Below are 20326 nucleotides of genomic sequence, written 5' to 3' on the forward strand. Positions count from 1 at the left end.
ATTGTGGTTGTAGGGGTGGGAAATATCAATATTGCAATTTGGTCTTCCTGTACAATATTGCTGTACATTAGCTTCCAAAATACGTGTACATGTTGTAATCTTCCAATATTACACTTTACGGAGATTTTGACATTTCAACGTGATATGAAGCTCCATATTCTCCCCCATGCACTGTCAACAACATGTAAGCGACCAGCAAAAAGTTGTTTTATTAGGTTGGGTTTAACCTGCCACTCTCTTCATTTTGTTTTGACAAGCATCAAAGACTGACAACCAGCAATACACATTGTAATCCTTGAGCGTCAGGTGCTTTGTCAATACTCTATGTGCCCTGAGATTGGCTGGAGACCAGTCAGGGTATCCCCTGCCTCTTGCCCAAAGTCAACTGGGATAGGCTGCAGCTCACTCTTGTCCCTGAATAGTTGAAATGAATGAATACATGAATTGGGGGATAATAATGCTATTGTTGTATAATTTCTTCATTCATTCCTTTATTCATTTTCTGTACCGCTTATCCTCACTAGGGTCGCGGGCGTGCTGGAGCCTATCCCAGCTATCTTTTAGGCGAGAGGCGGTGTACACCCTGAACTGGTCGCCAGCCAATTGTAAGGCACATATATACAAACAACCATTCATACTCACATTCAAACCTACGGGCAATTTGGAGTCTTCCACTAACCTACCACGCATGTTTTTGGGATGTGGGTGGAAACCGGAGTACCCGGAGAAAACCCACGCAGGCACGGGGAGAACATGCAAACTCTACACAGGCGAGGCTGGATTTGAACCTGGGTCCTTAGAACTGTGAGGCAGACGTGCTAATCAGTCGTCCACCGTGCCGCCTGTTGTATAATTGTTTCTTAATTTATTTTTGTATACTCTGTGTATAATGTGCATCTTCTACACATTTTGTATGTGAACCGATTCAATGCATTTTTATTGTGTTAGCGAAACAAAAATAGGCACCAGTTGACATCAAAAACTCAGTGTTTACATTATTTTGCTTATTTGATGTAGCGTAGATGTTTTTTTTCTTCAATATAGCGGTTATCGCACAATCACTGTTTCATGATATTAACGTTATCGTTTGTGAAATATTGCAATAATAGCACATTGTGAGTGACTCTGCGATTCACACCCTCCATTAGTTAATTCTAATTGGTCGCTATCATTTTCCTCCCCGGATTAGTCAGTCAAGACAGTAAGTTCCTTCTTGGGGACACAATTCACAGATTAACAGGAAGAGCATTATCTTTCCCGACCCTGCCGTCAGTGCCACCATGTGATAAATCCTGAGGAAGGTGTGTCGCACATGTAGTATGATCATCTTCTTTTCTAACTTGTGTAGTGTGTGTCTTCATGTATCGTTCCTTCACTGCAAGTGCTCGACCACCTTTACCAAATACAGGAAAAGGAAACTGATCGGGATCAGTTAACTTTGCAGTATTTGTTTTGTGTGTGTGTGCGCGTGTGTGTCTGCGCGCATTTGAAACATGTTCTTCTAAAATTAGTCAGCTGACTTGTGAGGATGACAGCAGCAGTTGCTGAGACCCTCCCAGTGATGAGGCAACTTATTGTGACATCTAACAGCCATGCTGGCTTTTTAATATATTTGTAATACGTTCTGTTACGCTCTTTTATTGTCGAGATTTAAAAATATGCGATAAATTGGGGCGGCAGTAGCTAGGGGCGTAGCACCATATTCTGGGCCCTTATAGATACGCCTTCTGAGGGCCCCCCACCTCACCTTAAACCAATCTCTGCCCCCCCCTCTATCATTTTGTCAGAATATGACAAAAGCACATATATTATTTCTATTTCTTGTTTCTGTTATATTCTACATCTTGTTTCCAGTGATTTTATCTTATATTATTGGTTTTAATTTCTGCTCATTCATTTTTCTTTTTGACCAGATAAAAGAAACATTTTGTATTTAAATTAATCTTACTCCAATCTCTCTCTCTATTTCAATTTAAATACCCACCTTATTTATTTGCGGAATAAAGTTAATTATTCTTTTTTTTTTTACGCTGGTAGAGTTTATTGCACTTACTCTAACAGGTACTGTTATAAATAAAGTTAACACTGTGTACTGTTATAAATAAAGTTAAGGCAAGTCGTGATCTGGGGTGCAATACCAACACTGAACTGTTAAAATCTTGTGTTTGTCCATCCAGTATTGGATTCCGGTGCCGGGGTCTGGGATTACTGTAAACAAACTCACTATAAAAAAGTTCAATATAGAGCATTAAGATATTTCCGAGGTGTACTTAAAAATGCTCCTAAATTAGCTCTGGAGACATGGGCTGGGAACCATATGAAGTGAGACATGTTTGTGGTATGGTACGTTTATGGAATAGGTTAATTAATATGTCAGACATGAGATTAACTAAACGCATATTTAATTGGGATCTATCTAATTAATACACTTGGAGCATGCAAATGGATTATTTGTGTTTTTTGTTGATGCTGATCTACAGTTTATCTATAGGAATAAGTTGAGATGTAATGTTAGAGAAATTTTAGTTTGAAAATTAGAATTTTATTTTGAAATGTACGTACAAGCACAAATGGTCAAATGAAGTCTTGTGTAAACCGAAGCCGAGGACCTTTATTTTGTTAAAAGATCATTTTGGTCCTGAGCTGTTTGTCACACTGAACCTGACCAGAACTCAGAGATCAATGTGTGCTCAGTTGAGGTCTGGTACTCTGCCTCTGGCTCTGGAGATAGGACGCTTCCACAGAGGAGGAGACGACATGTTGTTTGTGTCAGCTAAACGATATTGAAAATAAACTGTAGTTTTTGTTTTATTGTCCTTTGTATGGATTTGAGGGTACAATTATTTTCTAAATTGTCTGATGTAGCTGTATTTTTGTTTGCAGTGTCAGATGAAGACAGACCCAAGTATTTGTTCAAGTATAAGCCATTTTATTTGGCTCAGTTTTTAAGTGCTTGGCTGCAACGCAAGAGGATACTCTTTAGTTGATATATTTGCGGATGTCCCTAGTGTTCATTTTTGTGTGTTATAAGCCCATGTGGACCGAGCACCTGTAATGGTGCATGACACCAAGTCAGTAAAAAAACTGAACTAAAAACATAAGTGTAGCTGTCACGCATTCAATATCTCTGTGTGATGGCTCGGTCTTTAAAAAAGAGAGTATAATGTTGGTAACAATAACAATATGTTGCTGCTGTATTTCAAACAGCACACTTGGTGTTTCAGATTCTGAGGTTTTGGTGGAGCTGCACGGTTGGGTGTGTGGAAGGGGCGTAGCCATCATATCAGGTGTGTGTGTGTGTGTGTGTGTTGGGGCAAATTGTTCAGGAGTAAGCCAAGTTTTATGAGCATATGATCATCCTCTTGCATTTAACGGCTCCTCAGTTGCCAAAGAGTTAAATGATAAGACTGCCATTCTGGTTAATGTAAAGCATAAGTTGCCTGATAATTAAATGTCCAATGTCAACACTGAACAAAACAGTTCAGTTAGTACAACGTCATTCTTGGCAGCAAGCTTATTGCACACAAAATGGAAAGGAGGTGAAAAGTTTTTGAACCATTTTTCAAATATTTAGTAAAAATCATCTTATTTTCAGAGGCTGTCTGAAATGTGAATACTTTCTGATTTCTTTAGTCTTCAATGAAATCAGACATTCATGCAAATCAATTTGAACTTAACAAAACGGATCAACACCGTTGCCAGTTTTCTTATGTTTTGATTCAAACACTAATGATCTGATTCACCACTCCCTCTCTTCATTCAACCTCTCACAACAACATTCTGTAGTTGTAGTATTCCCGCATTGAACGGACTCTGTCTGAGAGCAACAAGTAGAGAAGTGACAGGCAGCAGACAGCAGTAAAGGCTAATGTTAGCTGCTCCTCGCAACACACATGACATGACCGTTCACAAGTCCTCCCAGGTGAAATGAATAATTTTGCATCTTTGCACGGTGGGTTTAAGTATTCTCAGACAGTCTTGAATTGATTAAAGCAACCTTATTATTGAACTTTCTCATCAAAAATGTATTTTCTGAACATTTATTATGTTGTTTTTTTTTTGTATGGCAATATTCACTGTAAATAAAAGAAACAAAATCTTCAAAATATTTGGCTGCAACATGTTCCAAAAAAGCTGGGACAGGTGGCAAAAAGACTGAGAAAGTTGAGGAATGCTCATCAAACACCTGTTTGGAACATCCCACAGGTGAACAGGCTAATTGGGAACAGGTGGGTGCCATGATTGGATATAAAAGGAGCTTCCCAGAATTGCTCAGTCATTCACAAGCAAAGATGGGGCGAGGTTCACCTCTTTGTGAACAAGTGCGTGAGAGAATAGTCGAACAGTTTAAGGACAATGTTCCTTAACGTACAATTGCAAGGAATTTAGGGATTTCATCATCTACGGTCCATAATATCATCAAAAGGTTCAGAGAATCTGGAGAAATCACTGCATGTAAGCGGCAAGGCCGAAAACCAACATTGAATGCCCGTGACCTTCGATCCCTCAGGCGGCATTACATCAAAAAACGACATCAATGTGTAAAGGATATCACCACATGGGCTCAGGAACACTTCAGAAAACCAATGTCAGTAAATACAGTTCGGCGCTACATCCGTAAGTGCAACTTGAAACTACTATGCGAAGCAAAAGCCATTTAACAACAACACCCAGAAACGCCGCCGGCTTCTCTGTGCCCGAGCTAAGATGGACTGATGCAAAGTGGAAAAGTGTTCTGTGGTCCGACGAGTCCACATTTCAAATTGTTAATGGAAATTGTGGACGTCGTGTTCTCCGGGCCAAAGAGGAAAAGAACCCTCCGGACTATTATCGGCGCAAAGTTCAAAAGCCTGCATCTTTGATGATATGGGGCTGTGTTAGTGCCAATGGCATGGGTAATTTACACATCTTTGAAGGCACCATTAATGCTGAAAGGTACATACATGTTTTGGAGAAACATATGCTGCCATCCAAGCAAGGTCTTTTTCATGGACACCCCTGCTTATTTCAGGAAGACAATGCCAAACCACATTCTACACGTGTTACAACAGCGTGGGTTCGTAGTAAAAGAGTGCGGGTACTAGACTGGCCTGCCTGCAGTCCAGACCTGTCTCCCATTGAAAATGTGTGGCGCATATATAAGCGTAAAATACGACAAGGGAGACCCCGGACTGATGAACAGCTGAAGCTGTACATCAAGCAAGAATGGGAAAGAATTCCACCTACAAAGCTTCAACAATTAGTGTCCTCAGTTCCCAAACATTTATTGAATGTTGTTAAAAGAAAAAGTGATGTCACACAGTGGTAAACATGACCCTGTCCCAGCTTTTGTCTTTGTAGTGTATTCAATTAAATATAGGTTGAACATGATTTGCAAATCATTGTATTCTGTTTTTATTTATGTTTAACACAATGTCTCAACGTCTTTGGAATTGGGGTTGTACTATCACCACTACATGATCAGTAAATTATGTAAATATATAGTATTATCAAAAATGGGTCCTAATTTTGACATACTGTACCTAAGCCACTTTTTTTGCTCAGTCGGGTGCTGTTTAGGTCCGGTCCCGGAGGCCAGCTGCAGCTCGCCACAACATTTGATGTGACTGGCGAAAGCAAATCATGTGCATTGACTTAATGTTTATTGCAAAAATAAATAAATAATAATAATACCCACATTGCAAATTGTCTTCACTTTTAAATGTTTATTAACGTTGAGATATTGCACGCATTTCTTTGTTACAAATACCCCTTTTAAAATAAATTGAACTAAACAGTTTTTACTTAAAACTAGCTATCCATCAATTTGTTGTGTGAATGTAATAATATGAGGCGATCACACATTTATATGGGTTCACAACGGCCCTCCAAGGAAAACCATAACTACGAGGGGGCCTGCGACAAAAATGAGTTTGTCACCACTGGATTAAGTGAAAAAGCAAAAAAAGAATAATAAAATCGTCTTTTTAAAACAAACAAACATTAATCTTACAACATTAAAAAGAAAAAATATATTAAGAAATCATGATTAATTTTGTTGGTTTAACATTTTCATCCATCCATCCATCCATTTTCTGAGCCGCTTCTCCTCACACGGGTCGCGGGCGTGCTGGAGCCTATCCCAGCTATCATTGGGCAGGAGGCGGGGTACACCCTGAACTGGTTGATAAAATGTTCACTTTATGTTATATACAGTGGAACCTCCAAAGTTACCCACAATATAATACAAGTAAAACTACTCACCCTTTGAAGATGCTCATATTGCTAATAGTGAAATGAGCCACCAGACCCTTTTTTATATCACGGTAACTTCCATTTATAGTTTCATACACTTTTTCTGTCCAATCACTGGTACCCTTTTGTCGTGCCATTACAAAAAAAAAAACCATACAAAAAGCAAAATGCAGTAAATTCTTTTGATGTCATGCATGATGATGGTTTAAATTTCTGAGAGGTATATTTTCCACAAAAAACTCTTTTGGGGCGTTGGACGACTGTATTAAATAAATCTTAGATACAGGCCAAGGCTATTTAACATTGTGAGGTATTGTAAATTGGTACAAATAATGAATATAACTCTATTTCTGTGCCTGCCTATACAGTCATCCACTCGAAACAGGATGTCGTTTGTCTATGAACTGATCAAATCAAAACTAAACACAGAGAAATTAAGTTTTTGTCTTGTCGAATATGAATTTCCTACATGTCCTCAAAGAACACACACACACACACACACACACACAGTCAGTGGGGCAAGAATGTGCTGATTAGATGTTGAAAGAGATTGTGAAACATATCTTTGGTGATGTTAATGATTGAGATGTCTCTTACCCCTGATATCTGCATACACACAGACACACACATATTCACACAGACACCGCCAAGAACGTTTGCCATGCGGCGACGTGTCAATGTGTTCGTGGCGGTTGCGCTCCCTTCTCTTTTTCTGTCGCCCCTCTTCTCTTTCTCTCTTCCTCTGGTTTAGCCTTGTAACTCAACTCTTTGCTAAGCGCTCGTTTCACGTCTCCTCCCTAACTCAGATTGTCGAAGGCCTCACTGACTAGATTTTCCTGTCTTAACCTTGCCTCCCCTCTCTTCTCCTCATTATCTCCCCGAGCATCTCAACACCCACTTCTCCCTTCTCCTCCCCCATAAACATACCATACTTTTCATGTGTGATTTCTAAGAACATGTTCATGCATTCCCTCCTTCATTTCATTCTAAATCACAGACGCTTCCTTTTTCCGACCTCTCTTCCTGTGCTCCCCCCCTCTCCTTTTATTGTGGCAAGTGTGGCAGAAATCTTACACTTACACACGAAATCCTAGACTCAAATGATAACTTATACAAAAGCTACATTGTTCCTTAACAAATATTATAATAGTCACTTTTGATTGACGCTGAGAGGTATTTATTTAACATACGTGTATGTGCATGTATGTGTAGTAAAACTATATATTACACCACACTGACAGCCGTTTCTATTTTGATCCTCCAATAATGCAACAACGATACATACTGGATAGTGTACTCACAATTTTAAGATGTGTAGTCGCTGCTCCCCCTTTTTCCTAATGTGCCATTTTACATACATTGCGTTCATTTTGGTTGTACAGTACAATCAAAGTTATATTTGTTGTATGTCCTTATAAAGCCACTATGCCAATGACATTGTGTTTCTCTGACAGCCACAGATATAAATCCAGTCAATCATAACATTAAGGGAAGGGGAATTGCACTTAATAATGTTACAGTGCTTTGCAAAAGTCTGAGCCTGCCATTAGATACAGTATGTTGCTATAGCGATGTGATCATGACCATTTTCAGTTTTTTATAGTTAGTTCCCCCCCAAAAGGGATTTACAATAAAACTGTTAAAATTTGATTGAAGTGTAGACGTTAAGCTTCAATTTAAGAGAAAAATGTGGTATTATTCTTCAGGAATTACAGACTTTGTATGCATTTGTAACTCCATTTTCAGGAGTTCTAAATTATTTGGACATTGCCAAAACTGTTACATAACCTTAGTTACTGATATTTGGATGCAAATAATTTGCAGTCAATGACTGCCTGAAGTCTTGAGTTCATGAGCATTACCAAATTCCAACTTCCGTCTCTGGAGATACTTTACTAGGAATTCACTTACTGCTTGTTCTGGCTCTTCACGTTTGTCTTTGTAAGTGGAAAAAACATGCTCTATTTGGTTGAGATCAGGTCACAGACTTAAACTATTGAAGAAAATTCAATGTCTTTGCTTTTAGGTCTTCAATTACTTTCTTGCAGTAACTCAGCAGTCAGAAAAGGTCACTTTGAATTAAAGCTGAATGTCAACAGTTAATGTCTACAGCATATTAATTTCTATTTTAGATCCTTTGCGGTGGCGTATAAAGCCTAAATGAGAAAAAAAACTGACATTTTAAAAATTTTAATTCTGTCTGATCGTAGTTTTTTAATCCTTTCAATTTTTGTTTTGTTTTTTTAACGGAAATATTCAAATTATTTGGTGTTTCTTTACCCGACTTTCCAAAAAGTGCCCCCTGCACACTAGTGGTGGGGATATTTGTCATGGACGTCTGCTCTGTTCATGTTAAAAAGTTACATCAGAATCTAACGTACTTGTACATGTGGTGTTCACACCCACAAAAACTAGTGACTTGAACATATGTAAATCTGTATGTCCTCATACAATAGCGTAACTTCTCTCCATGCCGATACATTCATAAGAACTGTTATACAAAAAGATAGGGATGCCAATCACAAGTAGGCAAGGTCGACAGTGTCTGTGCATGTGTGTGGTGGGATTGTTGGATGAGCCATGCCATTAAAATAAATCATTTAACATGTTCCTGGAACTAAGACTACAGTGTGCTTCACATTCTCTCTGTCCCTAACACATACCCACATACACATGAACGCAGACCTTAAAGCGATAAGATGTAACTTCTGTTGCGCCCCTACGCTGGAAAGCAATATTACAACAACAGAAACCGTTGCTTCGATTTGACGTGTGATGATTCTACATTTTTATTTTAGTTGAGTTTTGAAGGACAGCCAATGCGGGGGGAAAAAATGACTTGTCGGAAGAGGCAATTGTTGTAAAGGGGTCCTCGGGAAGATGTGCGGAATTCGGTCATGGCAGACTCATCGTCATCGTTTTCTTTTTTCATCGAAGCCTGTCTGCATTTGTGATGAAGATCCATCTATCCATTTTCTGTATTGCTTATCCTCACTAGGGTCACGAGCGTGCTGGAGCCTATCCCAGCTATCTTCGGGCGAGAGGTGGGGGTACACCCTGAACTGGTCGCCAGACAATCGCAGGGCACATATAAACAAACAACCATTCGCACTCACATTCACACCTATAGGCAATTTAGAGTCTTCAATTAACCTACCACGCATGTTTTTGAGATGTTGGAGGAAACCGGAGTACCCGGAGAAAACCCACACAGGCACAGGGAGAACATGCAAACTCCACACAGGCGGGGGTGGGATTTGTACCCCGGTCCTCAGAACTGTGAGGCAGATGGGCTAAGCAGTTGCCCACCGTGCCGCCTTGGGATGACGATATCAGACAAAAATATGCCTGGCAATACAATGCAGAGTGAGTTATTCCCTATTATTGCTGTGTTTGTCCATGCATTGTTTGGTGCGTGTATTTTATGTCAGGCACCTTGTTGGACAGCTAAGGGGTCCTCGTAAATAGGGTTTGTTTGTTTGCAGGAATTATTATTATTATTATTGTTGTTTTCCTTTACACAGTAATTATTATATTATAGTGAGCTTTTGGCAAAAGACAAGGGTCCGCGCTCCGCCCATTACTAGGTAAAATTACTTATTTCCGTCCCGCCGTTTCCGCTACGTCATTTTCGGTACGCCACCAATTGAGCCAGCATGGGAAACCAATCAGGCTTTGCTAAATATTAAATATTTTATAATATAAAATACTGAAAAATACAGAAAGATGTTCGACGAGCTGATAGGCTTTTTTTAAATTTTTTATTTTTTTTTTGCAAAGAATGTTAGATACTGCAGGTTTAATGCTAAAGTTCTATTAAGTACAGTTTTGAGTGAATTCAGTGCCAAAAAGTGACAAAAGTTTCATTTTTTTTTTTTAATGATGTTGCTCAGGGCTGTCTTAGGCAAATGAGGATTTAAAATGTCCATGGCAGAGTCTTTCTTGTTTGCTCCTGGTGGGATGCAAATGTACAGTGTAGAGGGAACCGGAGGAACTTGAACTTTAGTTTGTGTGTGTTTAGTTAGTTTAAATGTGTTGCGCTCAAATTGTCCTAAGAAGGTTCTTGAGCTCTCCTCTCCTGTCATCCCCTCCTTGCTCCCTCCTCCCCTCCCTTTCCTCCGAGGTGTCCCACTAATTCACTCCTCTCACTACCCCCTAAACAAGTCAAGTGTAAAGCGCGTGAGTGAATCTTAGACACAGGAGACAAGCCATGAGAGGAGGACGAGTGTGTGGAGGACAAACGGTATGAGCTTCTTCTTTTCGCGTTCCATCCACTTGGCCTGAGTTGTTGAGTGGTAGTTAACGAAAACATTTGTACACGTGTTGCAATGTGTGTGTGTGTGTGTGTGCAGTTGTCTGTGGAGGAGGGTTTCATTTACTGTACAGTGTGAGCAATCATTTCTTGTTTCTGAGTCTTCTCTATTTCAAGAAATACTTGTATGTGTTAGTTTAGTTGCATTTTATTGTTGTGGAGTTGTTTGTGACCTTTTTTTTCATTGAAGTTGTAAACTTACCACGAATGTGAACAATAACTCTCAATACAGTACAGACCTTGTTAAAAAAAAATTACGTTTCGTAGTTTGTCTGTCAGCTTATTAGCACACCACTTCCTGGTCCATTGACGATTGTAGCAATGTTTTCGAATGGGGTGAGGAATGGGACACAGAAAATATCATTGAAGTTGTTGAATAATTGTTTGTGATGATGTAAGACTACAGGACCAGACAGGACAAAAGGAAAACAAATCATAGTTCGCTTTAGTTTGTTCATTGATATGTGAGCAGGCCACTTCCTGGTCCATGGAAGACTGTACCATTTTTTAAAAATTATTATTATTCTGGAGTGAGTAAGCATTCCAACCAATTAGGAAAATAGGAAACATTCATTTTATCATAAAAACGTCAGTTAGCAGGTTACTTTCTGGTTGATGATGTGTCATCACACTTTAAGACCATACCACTTTTTAAAAGTGGTCCGCGGGCAATAGATAAACGTGACTCAAACAGCAAAAGAGAAAAATAAAAATGTTGAACAACATGTTTATTCGTCCAACTGTTTATTAGTTAGCAGACTATTCATGAACGATTTAGGATGATGACAGGGTAAGACTGATACTGTACCAATTTTGATTTTGAATCGAAGAACTGATACAAAGTGACTTTCTTAAAAAAATGCTGATGATTATTATTATCGATTCATGAATGTTCACAACAGGAAAACTTCTGGACTGTACAATTTAAATAAAAAAAATCTAGTTCAAGGGCACGAGTTTAATTGGGGAAAAATTGTGGAGCAATATGCCTATTAGCAGACTACTTCCTGGTTGATGGAAGATGATGGTAGGCAGTGGGACTGTACCATTTTTTTCCTTTTTTTTTATTCTGGGGTGGGATACACTTCTATTTTTATCAAACTGCAAAAAGGCACAACTTTGGATAGTTTTGTACATTAGCATATCATGTCCTGATTTATGAAAGACAGCGTAACCTGATCAGACCGGACCATTTATGATTCTGAGAAAGGGGAACCATTAACTCCTTCGCGAGTTAAGGGTCAATAAAAGAAGATACATTCAAGAAAATCAAACTAAAGTGCAAAAATTGTGGCGCTGTATTTGTTTTAGCATGACGTAAGTTAGTAATAGATGGACAAGGACTTTACCATTATTTATTTATTTTTTACTTGTGTTTGTTGTTAGTTATCAGACAACTGTACTTTGTAGTTAATATAGAATGATATAAGATGTTAGCAATAGACAGGACTATATCACTTTCATTATGGGGCACAGAGGAAAGGTTCCATCGTGACGCAAGTATCCCAAATAAATTCTTCTATCTGTATTTCTATCTTGACGAAGCCACTTAATGGTTTCTTCCTCGGAACATGTGCCACCCACACCACACTGTTTCTAGGAAATCTGTTGTTTTGCCGTAATATTGCTGAACAAACAACTAACACCTTTGATGCAAGTAATGGATATAGAAGTACTAATAATCGATATCGTGGTACTGTCATCACACACACAGACACACACACACACACACACTCACACACACTCATGCACTAGCACATGGGAAAACATGTGACATCAGACTTCATAACAGCATTTCTCCCTCTCGGCCGCACTTTTCTCTGAATAGCATAAAGTCACTTTTTCCCTGCTCGCGCTGGAGCCTGATATAATTGAGGTGGACTGGGAAAACTTACTTAACTTTAATGGAAAACAAGAACCATTAGAATAACACTTGTAGTTCCACACGCATTCACGTTATACGCGCAGTGGGATTTTGCGATGTATAAACAGACACTGAATGATTTTTTATTTTTTTCAACTGCAGAAGTCCTGCACATTTGCTCACTTTCCTGGCAGTTGTCGTGCTAATGGACAGTCATCAAGTTTTCATAGAAAAATACTTCTTCTGTTTAGTTTCTGTCTTCATTTGCGCAGTGTGCAGGCCCGACGGCTAAAAACAACAATTATGAAATGGTCCACATGCTAAGAGAGGCCTTAAATCCTCTTAGCAAGAGGAAGCGAGTTTGCATAATGAAAGCGGGCAACGAGGAAGACTTGCCCAGGAGCTCAACTCACCCAGATAATGAACTGATGGAATAATGTGTAGTATTTAAAACCAACACAAGCAGTTGGTGGCAGCTTTGGGGTTAGCATTTTTTATATGTGCTCTACATTTGGACAACAAGGAAACAGATGACACACCTAAACCCAATCATAATTTGTCTGCAAATGGCGAAGCCCAATTAACATCAATAAACCGGTTAGGGTTATAATGCATACTTAAGGGGGTATAGTGATATTAAATCGCAATGTGTGTACTGTATGTAATTTTTTTTTAAATCTCCTTGTGGTGTCAAGATTCCGATGCATACGTGTTTACAAAGACAAAACAGTCCCTGTTGCGTCTTCAGTATTATGTCTTTTAAAAAACAACTTGCAACGTCTTATTTTTCCGAGTGCAGAACGTAAAAGCAAATTAGGCGTGATGCTTCTTGATACAGCTCGCCTGGGACAGGAAATGTCATGCGGGCTCCTTCGAAAACCCCCTTAGTGTGCCTGACTTAAATTTATACCTGAAATTTCAATCCTTCCATTGACGTGTGTTTGAAAACAAAAAAAAGAAATTTAAAAAAAGTTAATTATTTGCTCGAATACCGACTGTAAATGTCATCTTTTTGAGTCTAGTTACATCCTCTGGAGTCATTTGAACAATATATGCACGCACAATATTTTTATTAGGGTGTTGGTAATGTCTGTGTAATAACTACTATGTTACAGCTACTGGTTTTTTTTTCTGATTTATTGTAACAGGATTATCAGGATTCATAGTAGATGTTTATTTTACACATTTTGTAGCTCTTAAAGCTATTAAAGCAGTACCTTGATATTTGACATTGAATATGGTATAATTCATTTTAATGGTGAATTTATCCCTCCCATTTGACCAAATCAGTCAGATTCAGTTATGACGAAATGATGAACTCAAAACATGTAGATCATTGTCCAAAGATTTTACCAGTTGGTTTGTCAAAATAAAGTAAAAAAGACTCAGTCATGACTATGTCCTCAAAACAAATAAACTCAGCAGTGAGTAGTAGCTAGTGTTTAAAAGGCAATGTACTAACACATTTTATTGGTTCTTTACTTCACAATTGTACTTTGGTATTAGTATTCATTCTGTTATTATTTTATTTAATGAACAGCCACTTTCTTAAGACCAGCAAAAATTCTGCCTTTACACAGATAACAAAGCTCAGGTATTTTTGATGGAGGTGTTAATATAACATAATTTGTCACTATCCAATGAAAAGCATTTATCGCCAAGGTTGGTTTTTTTAAACATTTTTTATTGGAAAACAAAACAGAAAAATCCCTGTTTTTCTCTGTCAATTAAAACTCAGCATAATTAACTATAAAGAGGTAATTTTAGTTTAAACAGCGGGTCTGTTCAATTGTATTAACTATAGTAACAAACAGATGAAAACATCCAGCGAGTGAGATGATGTAGCTCTGAAAGTCACATTTACATTTTTTCAGAATCTTTTGTTAGCCTACAATTTCTCACAATTGGTTTTGCTCCTCCCGAACAAGCAACCTAACCTTAAACCTTTCACCACTTAATACGGCCTGTAACCTCTATAATATATATGCTACAGCGTGTATAGCACATTTTATGTAGAAATAAATATGTTAGCGTCAATTTAGTCATCTCCCTCCCGACATCAAGCACATGATAAAGCTTTGGTGTAAAAAAAGAAGACAAGTTGATGTCATTTGGTTTTTGTCGACCGTGTTGGGCTTTTTAGAGGAAGCGAGACATCTGTTTCAATGTTTGAAGTCTTTTATTGCACCGTCCGCAATGTTTGTGTATTGGCATAAAATGACTCATGATGCCAATATTGGATTTGAAGGCTTAGCCATTTTTTTGTTAGCTGAAGAGTCAAGTGTTACAATTTGTTTAGAGTTTTGCTTCCTGACTAACCTGTTGAGCTGTAATTCTTATTTGACTGTACATCCATGGTTCTGGCACTGCTGGATGCGGCCCGCTGACCTGGTTCAGAATATCTTGATGAGCAGCTGTATTTATCGCAATAGTAGACAGTTTTGGTGATCGGGGGGCATGAAGGCATGTCTACGCAACAAGGGGGTGTGGTATCTCACAGTGTGTCTCAGTCACTTTTGATTGCAGCAGGGAAAACGAGCGAATAAACGAATGTGCAGAACAGGCCGAGGATGAACGCTTGAATGTGACGCTAAGAAAGAGAGTCGAACTTTAAAGTTGTACATCTGAGACGAGGAGGAGGAAGTACAAGTGCTTTGAAAGTAGAGAGAAAAAAGATGGAGGCCGTGAGATGCTTACCGCCTACGCCCATAAGGACGGGAAAGGTAGGATTTTTTTTTTTCCCCAACTCAACACATTTGGACAGTGTCGTAGCAAGGGAGTATGCCCCGGGTGCAAAATATTGTGAGGAGTGAGATTTCAAAAAGATGAAAAATTTATTGTAGTAGAAGAAATTGTAATTGTCACAATATTACAAAAAAATATGCATTTTAAATTGAAAAACGTCCCTAAGTCAAAATATCCCAAGAATCAAGAATGATAATATACTTTATCCACCATAATTGTTTGTCTTATCACCAAGCTGCCAAATTCCAGTTGTCAATTATACTCCCCCACATCCACCACATCGACAACTTGACCGAGCAATCAAGCATGTCCCACTTATCAGAAACAAACACTTGTTAGCTAACAATAATCTCTGCATCAAAATCAGAATAATCGTTATTGGCCAAGTACCGGTATGTTAAGCATAAAAGGAATTTGTCTCTGGTAGTTGAAACCACTCTAGTACCACAGCAAACAAGCCACTTTTAACAAAATATACATTTAGGACATAAAGACATAGGTACAAAGAGTCTAAGAGAGTAAGGTGACCAGTAGTGCAGTAAGTAATAGTGATACAATGACAAATGTGTAACTGATAAAGAGAGTCATCAAGCAATTTAAAGTGTCTAATAATGTGGTAATACTGATGAACAAAAGATTTCAAAGAACCCAGAGTGACATAACAACAGTGATGTATTCCACTATAATGTGGCTCCTCTTACTCCCCTGTCCTGTGCCCGCAGCCCGCGGTCTGTCGTCTGTTCTTGGTGCAGACGGCTCCCTGAGACGGTGTTTCCTCACTTGGATTCGTTGTGACCAGCCATAGGTCTTTACATTATTTTACACATACATTATTATTTTTAGCGGCACGGTGGACGACTGGTTAGAGCGTCTGCCTCACAGTTCTGAGGACCAGGGTTCAATCCCCGGCCCCGCCAGTGGCGAGTTTGCATGTTCTCCCCGTGCCTGCGTGGGTTTTCTCCGGGCACTCCGGTTTCCTCCCACATCCCAAAAACATGCATGGTAGGTTAATTGACAACTCTGAATTGCCCGTAGGTGTGAATGTGAGTGCGGATGGTTGTTTGTTTGTATGTGCCCTGCGATTGGCTGGCAACCAGTTCAGGGTGTAGTACCCCACCTCCTGCCCGATGATAGCTGGGATAGGCTCCAGCACGCCCGCGACCCTAGAGAGGAGAAGCAGCTCAGAAAATGGATGGATGAATTATTATTTTTAACCTGGGCGTGTGTGCATGTGTGCGTGTGTGTGTCTGTGTGGATGAGTGGCGGGAGGGGATTATTTTTAAATATTTAAAACGCTTGCATTTCACTGTATGAAAAGTGCATCATAAATACAATTTAATTTATTGATTGAATACGGTTATAATGTCACTACATAGATGTGCAAAATTGGAAAAATGTCACTATTAAATTCTAAGTCAACTGTTTAAGAAGTTAATGCCAAGGGGAAAGAACATAGATATGAAGACTAGTTTCGCCAGTGCACTATAGCAACCTGGCTAACCTATCTGAATACATGGCAGCCATATTGGGGAGGTCGACGATCCCATCAAAGGCAAAGCATGAACGTTGAAATTAAGTTCTAAATTGCAAACTGATTTTCATGAGGTTTACTTTTTTGTCAATGCCAAAGCATGCACTATCAATAGATAACATTTGAAAAAAGGCTATGTATATATATATATATATATATATATATATATATTTTTTTTTTTAACCTGTGAAAGGTTACTCCCCATTCCCTTGTTGTTATTGTACGGTGTTGTACAACTTGTACACAGCCTTATGTAGCACAATGTAATTGCATCCTTTGTCTTTTGGTTTTCTTGCCGTCCACACACATGACCTCTCTAGCTTAGCCTAGCCGTAGGCACGCAGCTCAAAAGGGGCGTGTCTTATTGACCTGTTCATATCTTTGGGGAAGAAGCTATTGGAATGTCTGCTGCTTTTAGTGTGCATTGTTCGATAGCGCCTACCAGAGGAAAGGAGCTGGAAAAGGTGGTGTCCAGAGAGGGGTGAGTCCAAGAGAATTTTGCTTGTCTTAGTCCTCAAGAGCGGGTAAGGGGGCACCGATAATCCTCTCCACAGTCCTAACTGTCCGTTGCAGTCGGACAACACGAAAGCAAGTTGAGCAAAACTCAATAGAGTCTAACAAAACTCAATGAAGCTTTGCTTACCGTTTTGGCTTTGACATAGTGTCTCAGACTATTCAGCCTGGCCAGATTCTGAAATTGGCAGATTTTCAACCAGTTTATCTGCAAGCCATGGGCAGACAAACTGTGTGGTGGGCAGTTATTATCATGTAAATTTCAAATTCTGAACATCTTGTTTAGGGACATTGTTTCAGAAATAGGCAGAAGCAAATTATTTACTTGGTTGTTTAATCTCACATTTGATGGGTGGGCAGGCACCCCAAATGTCCAACTATTTGTATTTAAGACATTAAAAGAGAAATTTTGATATGTCCCCTTTAAAAATCCCCTCACATATTACTTGCCATCCTTAGCGCCCACTCCACATTTTGGAGTCAATTTCAACTTTCTGAAACCAGCCATTATTTCCTCTCAGTGACGTCTGCATTATACACATGTGTAAATATTGATCTGCAATGTGCCCAAGAAATATAAAAACTTGGCTGACTAATACATGCACACTGATTTATTTATTTTTTTCTTCCCATGCCTCACTTTGGTATGCCTGAACACAAAGAAGGTATGTTGGCTCCAAAAGGACAGAAAGACAAAGAGCTCCATTATAAAAGCTGTGATGATTTTGTGAGTTGTCATTATGGTGTCACACTGGCATGGGCCATAGAGCTAGTCTTTAGTAACAATGTTTAATATCTAGGCTTTACACGATCAGGATTTTTGGGGCCGATCAGCGAGTTTAAAAAAAAAAACGATCACCGATCCGATCACAAGATGGAGGAATGTGTCTATTTAAATGACCTGTTCATTTACTGTATATACTTGTGGACTTAATTACTCCCAAAATTATATTTTCAATAAATAATGTATCTTTGTTCCTCTATTTATGCCAGTGAGGCATCGTGACAGACAGAACAAATGAATGGTCTTCTATTAGATGGCAGGGAGTAAATACAGTTATTAATGTATCCTCTTTTTGGAACATTTTTGTTTGTTGGTAACCAACATTACAACATGACAGAAATAATGGGTGCTAACTTACTGTAATTAAATTATTTTTAATTAAATGACTTCCCCCACACCGAAACGTTGGAGCATGATTTGACAGAACGGCGGCATGTCCAACCGTTCGTGGTACCACTCGCTTGCTCGGCTACATAACGTTTTTGTTGCCTGCTTGCGAGCCATATCGTATTAAAAGTATGTGAACATACCTCAAGCAAACCTTAAACGGACGCCCTACCCTGTCCTGAACACCGGTGACCACCAACACACGTTTTTCCCCATTTTGTCCCCATGATATAGTCGGCGCGATCCACTCTTGTTGTCGTCGCCACGGTAACGAGTGTATCCGGTCGCATTTGAGTTGACAAGATAAAGCCCAATGATCGTAAAAAACGGGATGCGGTGGTATCGGAATACAAGATTTTATTGCAGTAGTCTGACAGTGCAATCTTGAAAGAGCAAATTTGTCTTGTAGTCTGTTCCGGGCATTACGTGTTGTCTATCTCAGATGTGTTGTCTGTTTTTTTTTTTTTTTAAATAACTTTATTGGCCATCAGATATTTACAGGACGAAGCCAAAAGACATGCGACGTGGCTAAAAGTAAACTAGGTTTTGGATTCAAATATACTGTGCACGATGGCGCCGCAGGGTAAATGTCTTTTGAGGAGCCGATCAATGAAGTCATTGATCGGATCGGCGAATTAAGACATTAAAGCCGATCAGCCGATCAGTATAAAATGCTATTTATCAGGCGATACCGATAAAGCCGATAAAATCGGTGTAAAGTCTATTAATATCCCACTGCGTGTGGGACCTTAGCATTAATTTACCAAGCTCTTGTCAAACATTTAATTGGCTTGACTTCTTTTCGATTGGGTGGAGTTCACCTTCCCCAGTTTTAAATAGATTGCAGTTAAGGTTGTCACATAACAGGTTCAATCTAACAATGGTGGGTGGGGGCAGAAGGAGCGGTGGCTGGGGTAGTGGTGGGGGGGATGGGACCACAGGCTGGCACGCAATATGTGCTTAGGTATATGTGTGTACACGCTGGTGCGTGCGTGCTTAGCTGGGTGTGTTTTGGAGCAGGTTAGTCTGGTGGCTGTAGTGTAGTTGTACACGGCGTCGTGGGAACGCTCTTACTGGATGGCCAGGGGGCTGCTAGTTGCTATGGGAGGGAAGCAACAAGTGGCGGGCTGGTGGGTGCGGGTGTGTGCAGGTTGGGTTGTTTGTGGAAAATCAGGTCCGGTCAGATGTGGGAAATAGAGTGCTGAGCAGGTAGAATGTGGACAGAGTGATGCGGGAAGAGGGAGTTGGTTCTTGGTACCGAAGGGAACAAATTGGATTATACAGTGTCTAATAGGAAATAATACAAATGATCCAGTCAGTATAGTGAGCTCGTGGCCTCAGATTTCTGATGTTTGGAGATCAAATTTTCGCTCAGCCTTCTTGTGAAGTTTGCATATTAAGGCATGGACTTACTGTCAACTTACACAAAGTACCACTGCAAAAACAAACAAAACATTGCTTATTTAAATATACTTTATATTAGTATGCTTTTGACATGAAAGGCTCCTCCTCCTGGCTTAATTATGCGATAAGGTACTGATAAATTTCCGGTTTTCTGTCGTGTCTTGTGTGCCTATTGTGTAGCTGTTGTTATTTTTGCTATAGACACTTGATTTACCTGCTAATTTGGTCTTCATAGTTGGTTACATTCTGCTGTAAGCAAGCCAGACTTCTGTTAAAAGTGTACTGTACCACCTAATCACTCATTCTGTTATTTCGCAGCTCTGCATTTCATGTTAGCTTCGTGGTTAGCATGGCTTTTCCATCTCCTGTTATCTCTTCTTGCTCAGTGTGTCATAAGCAGCGACTCCTCATCCTCCGTTAGTGATAACGATACTTGTCAGAACAAAGTGTAGCTTAGCGTGATTTAGAGGAGCTGTGGTAGGAAAGCGTTTAGCCGCAAGAGCTAGCCAGCCATAGATTAGGTGGTGTAAGTTTGCTAAGCATTCCTCTCAG

General features: G+C 39.4%; 1 protein-coding gene across 2 annotated transcripts in view; it reads left to right on the top strand.

The window, feature by feature from the left end:
- zbtb7b (zinc finger and BTB domain containing 7B) overlaps positions 1–20326 on the top strand; it is a 35016-nt gene that overhangs the window by 4891 nt on the left and 9799 nt on the right. The window contains exon 1 of one of the 2 annotated variants that reach the window (XM_061777852.1): positions 10076–10477. The exons of the other annotated variant lie outside the window; for it this stretch is intronic. Coding sequence (XP_061633836.1) covers positions 10445–10477 — 33 coding nt within the window. The 5' untranslated portion in view covers positions 10076–10444. Of the gene's footprint in view, positions 1–10075; positions 10478–20326 lie in introns of those variants that run through there. 2 annotated transcript variants of the gene reach the window in all.

The sequence above is a fragment of the Phyllopteryx taeniolatus genome, chromosome 6 (assembly GCF_024500385.1).
Source record: "Phyllopteryx taeniolatus isolate TA_2022b chromosome 6, UOR_Ptae_1.2, whole genome shotgun sequence".
Classification (NCBI taxonomy): Eukaryota; Metazoa; Chordata; class Actinopteri; order Syngnathiformes; family Syngnathidae; genus Phyllopteryx; species Phyllopteryx taeniolatus.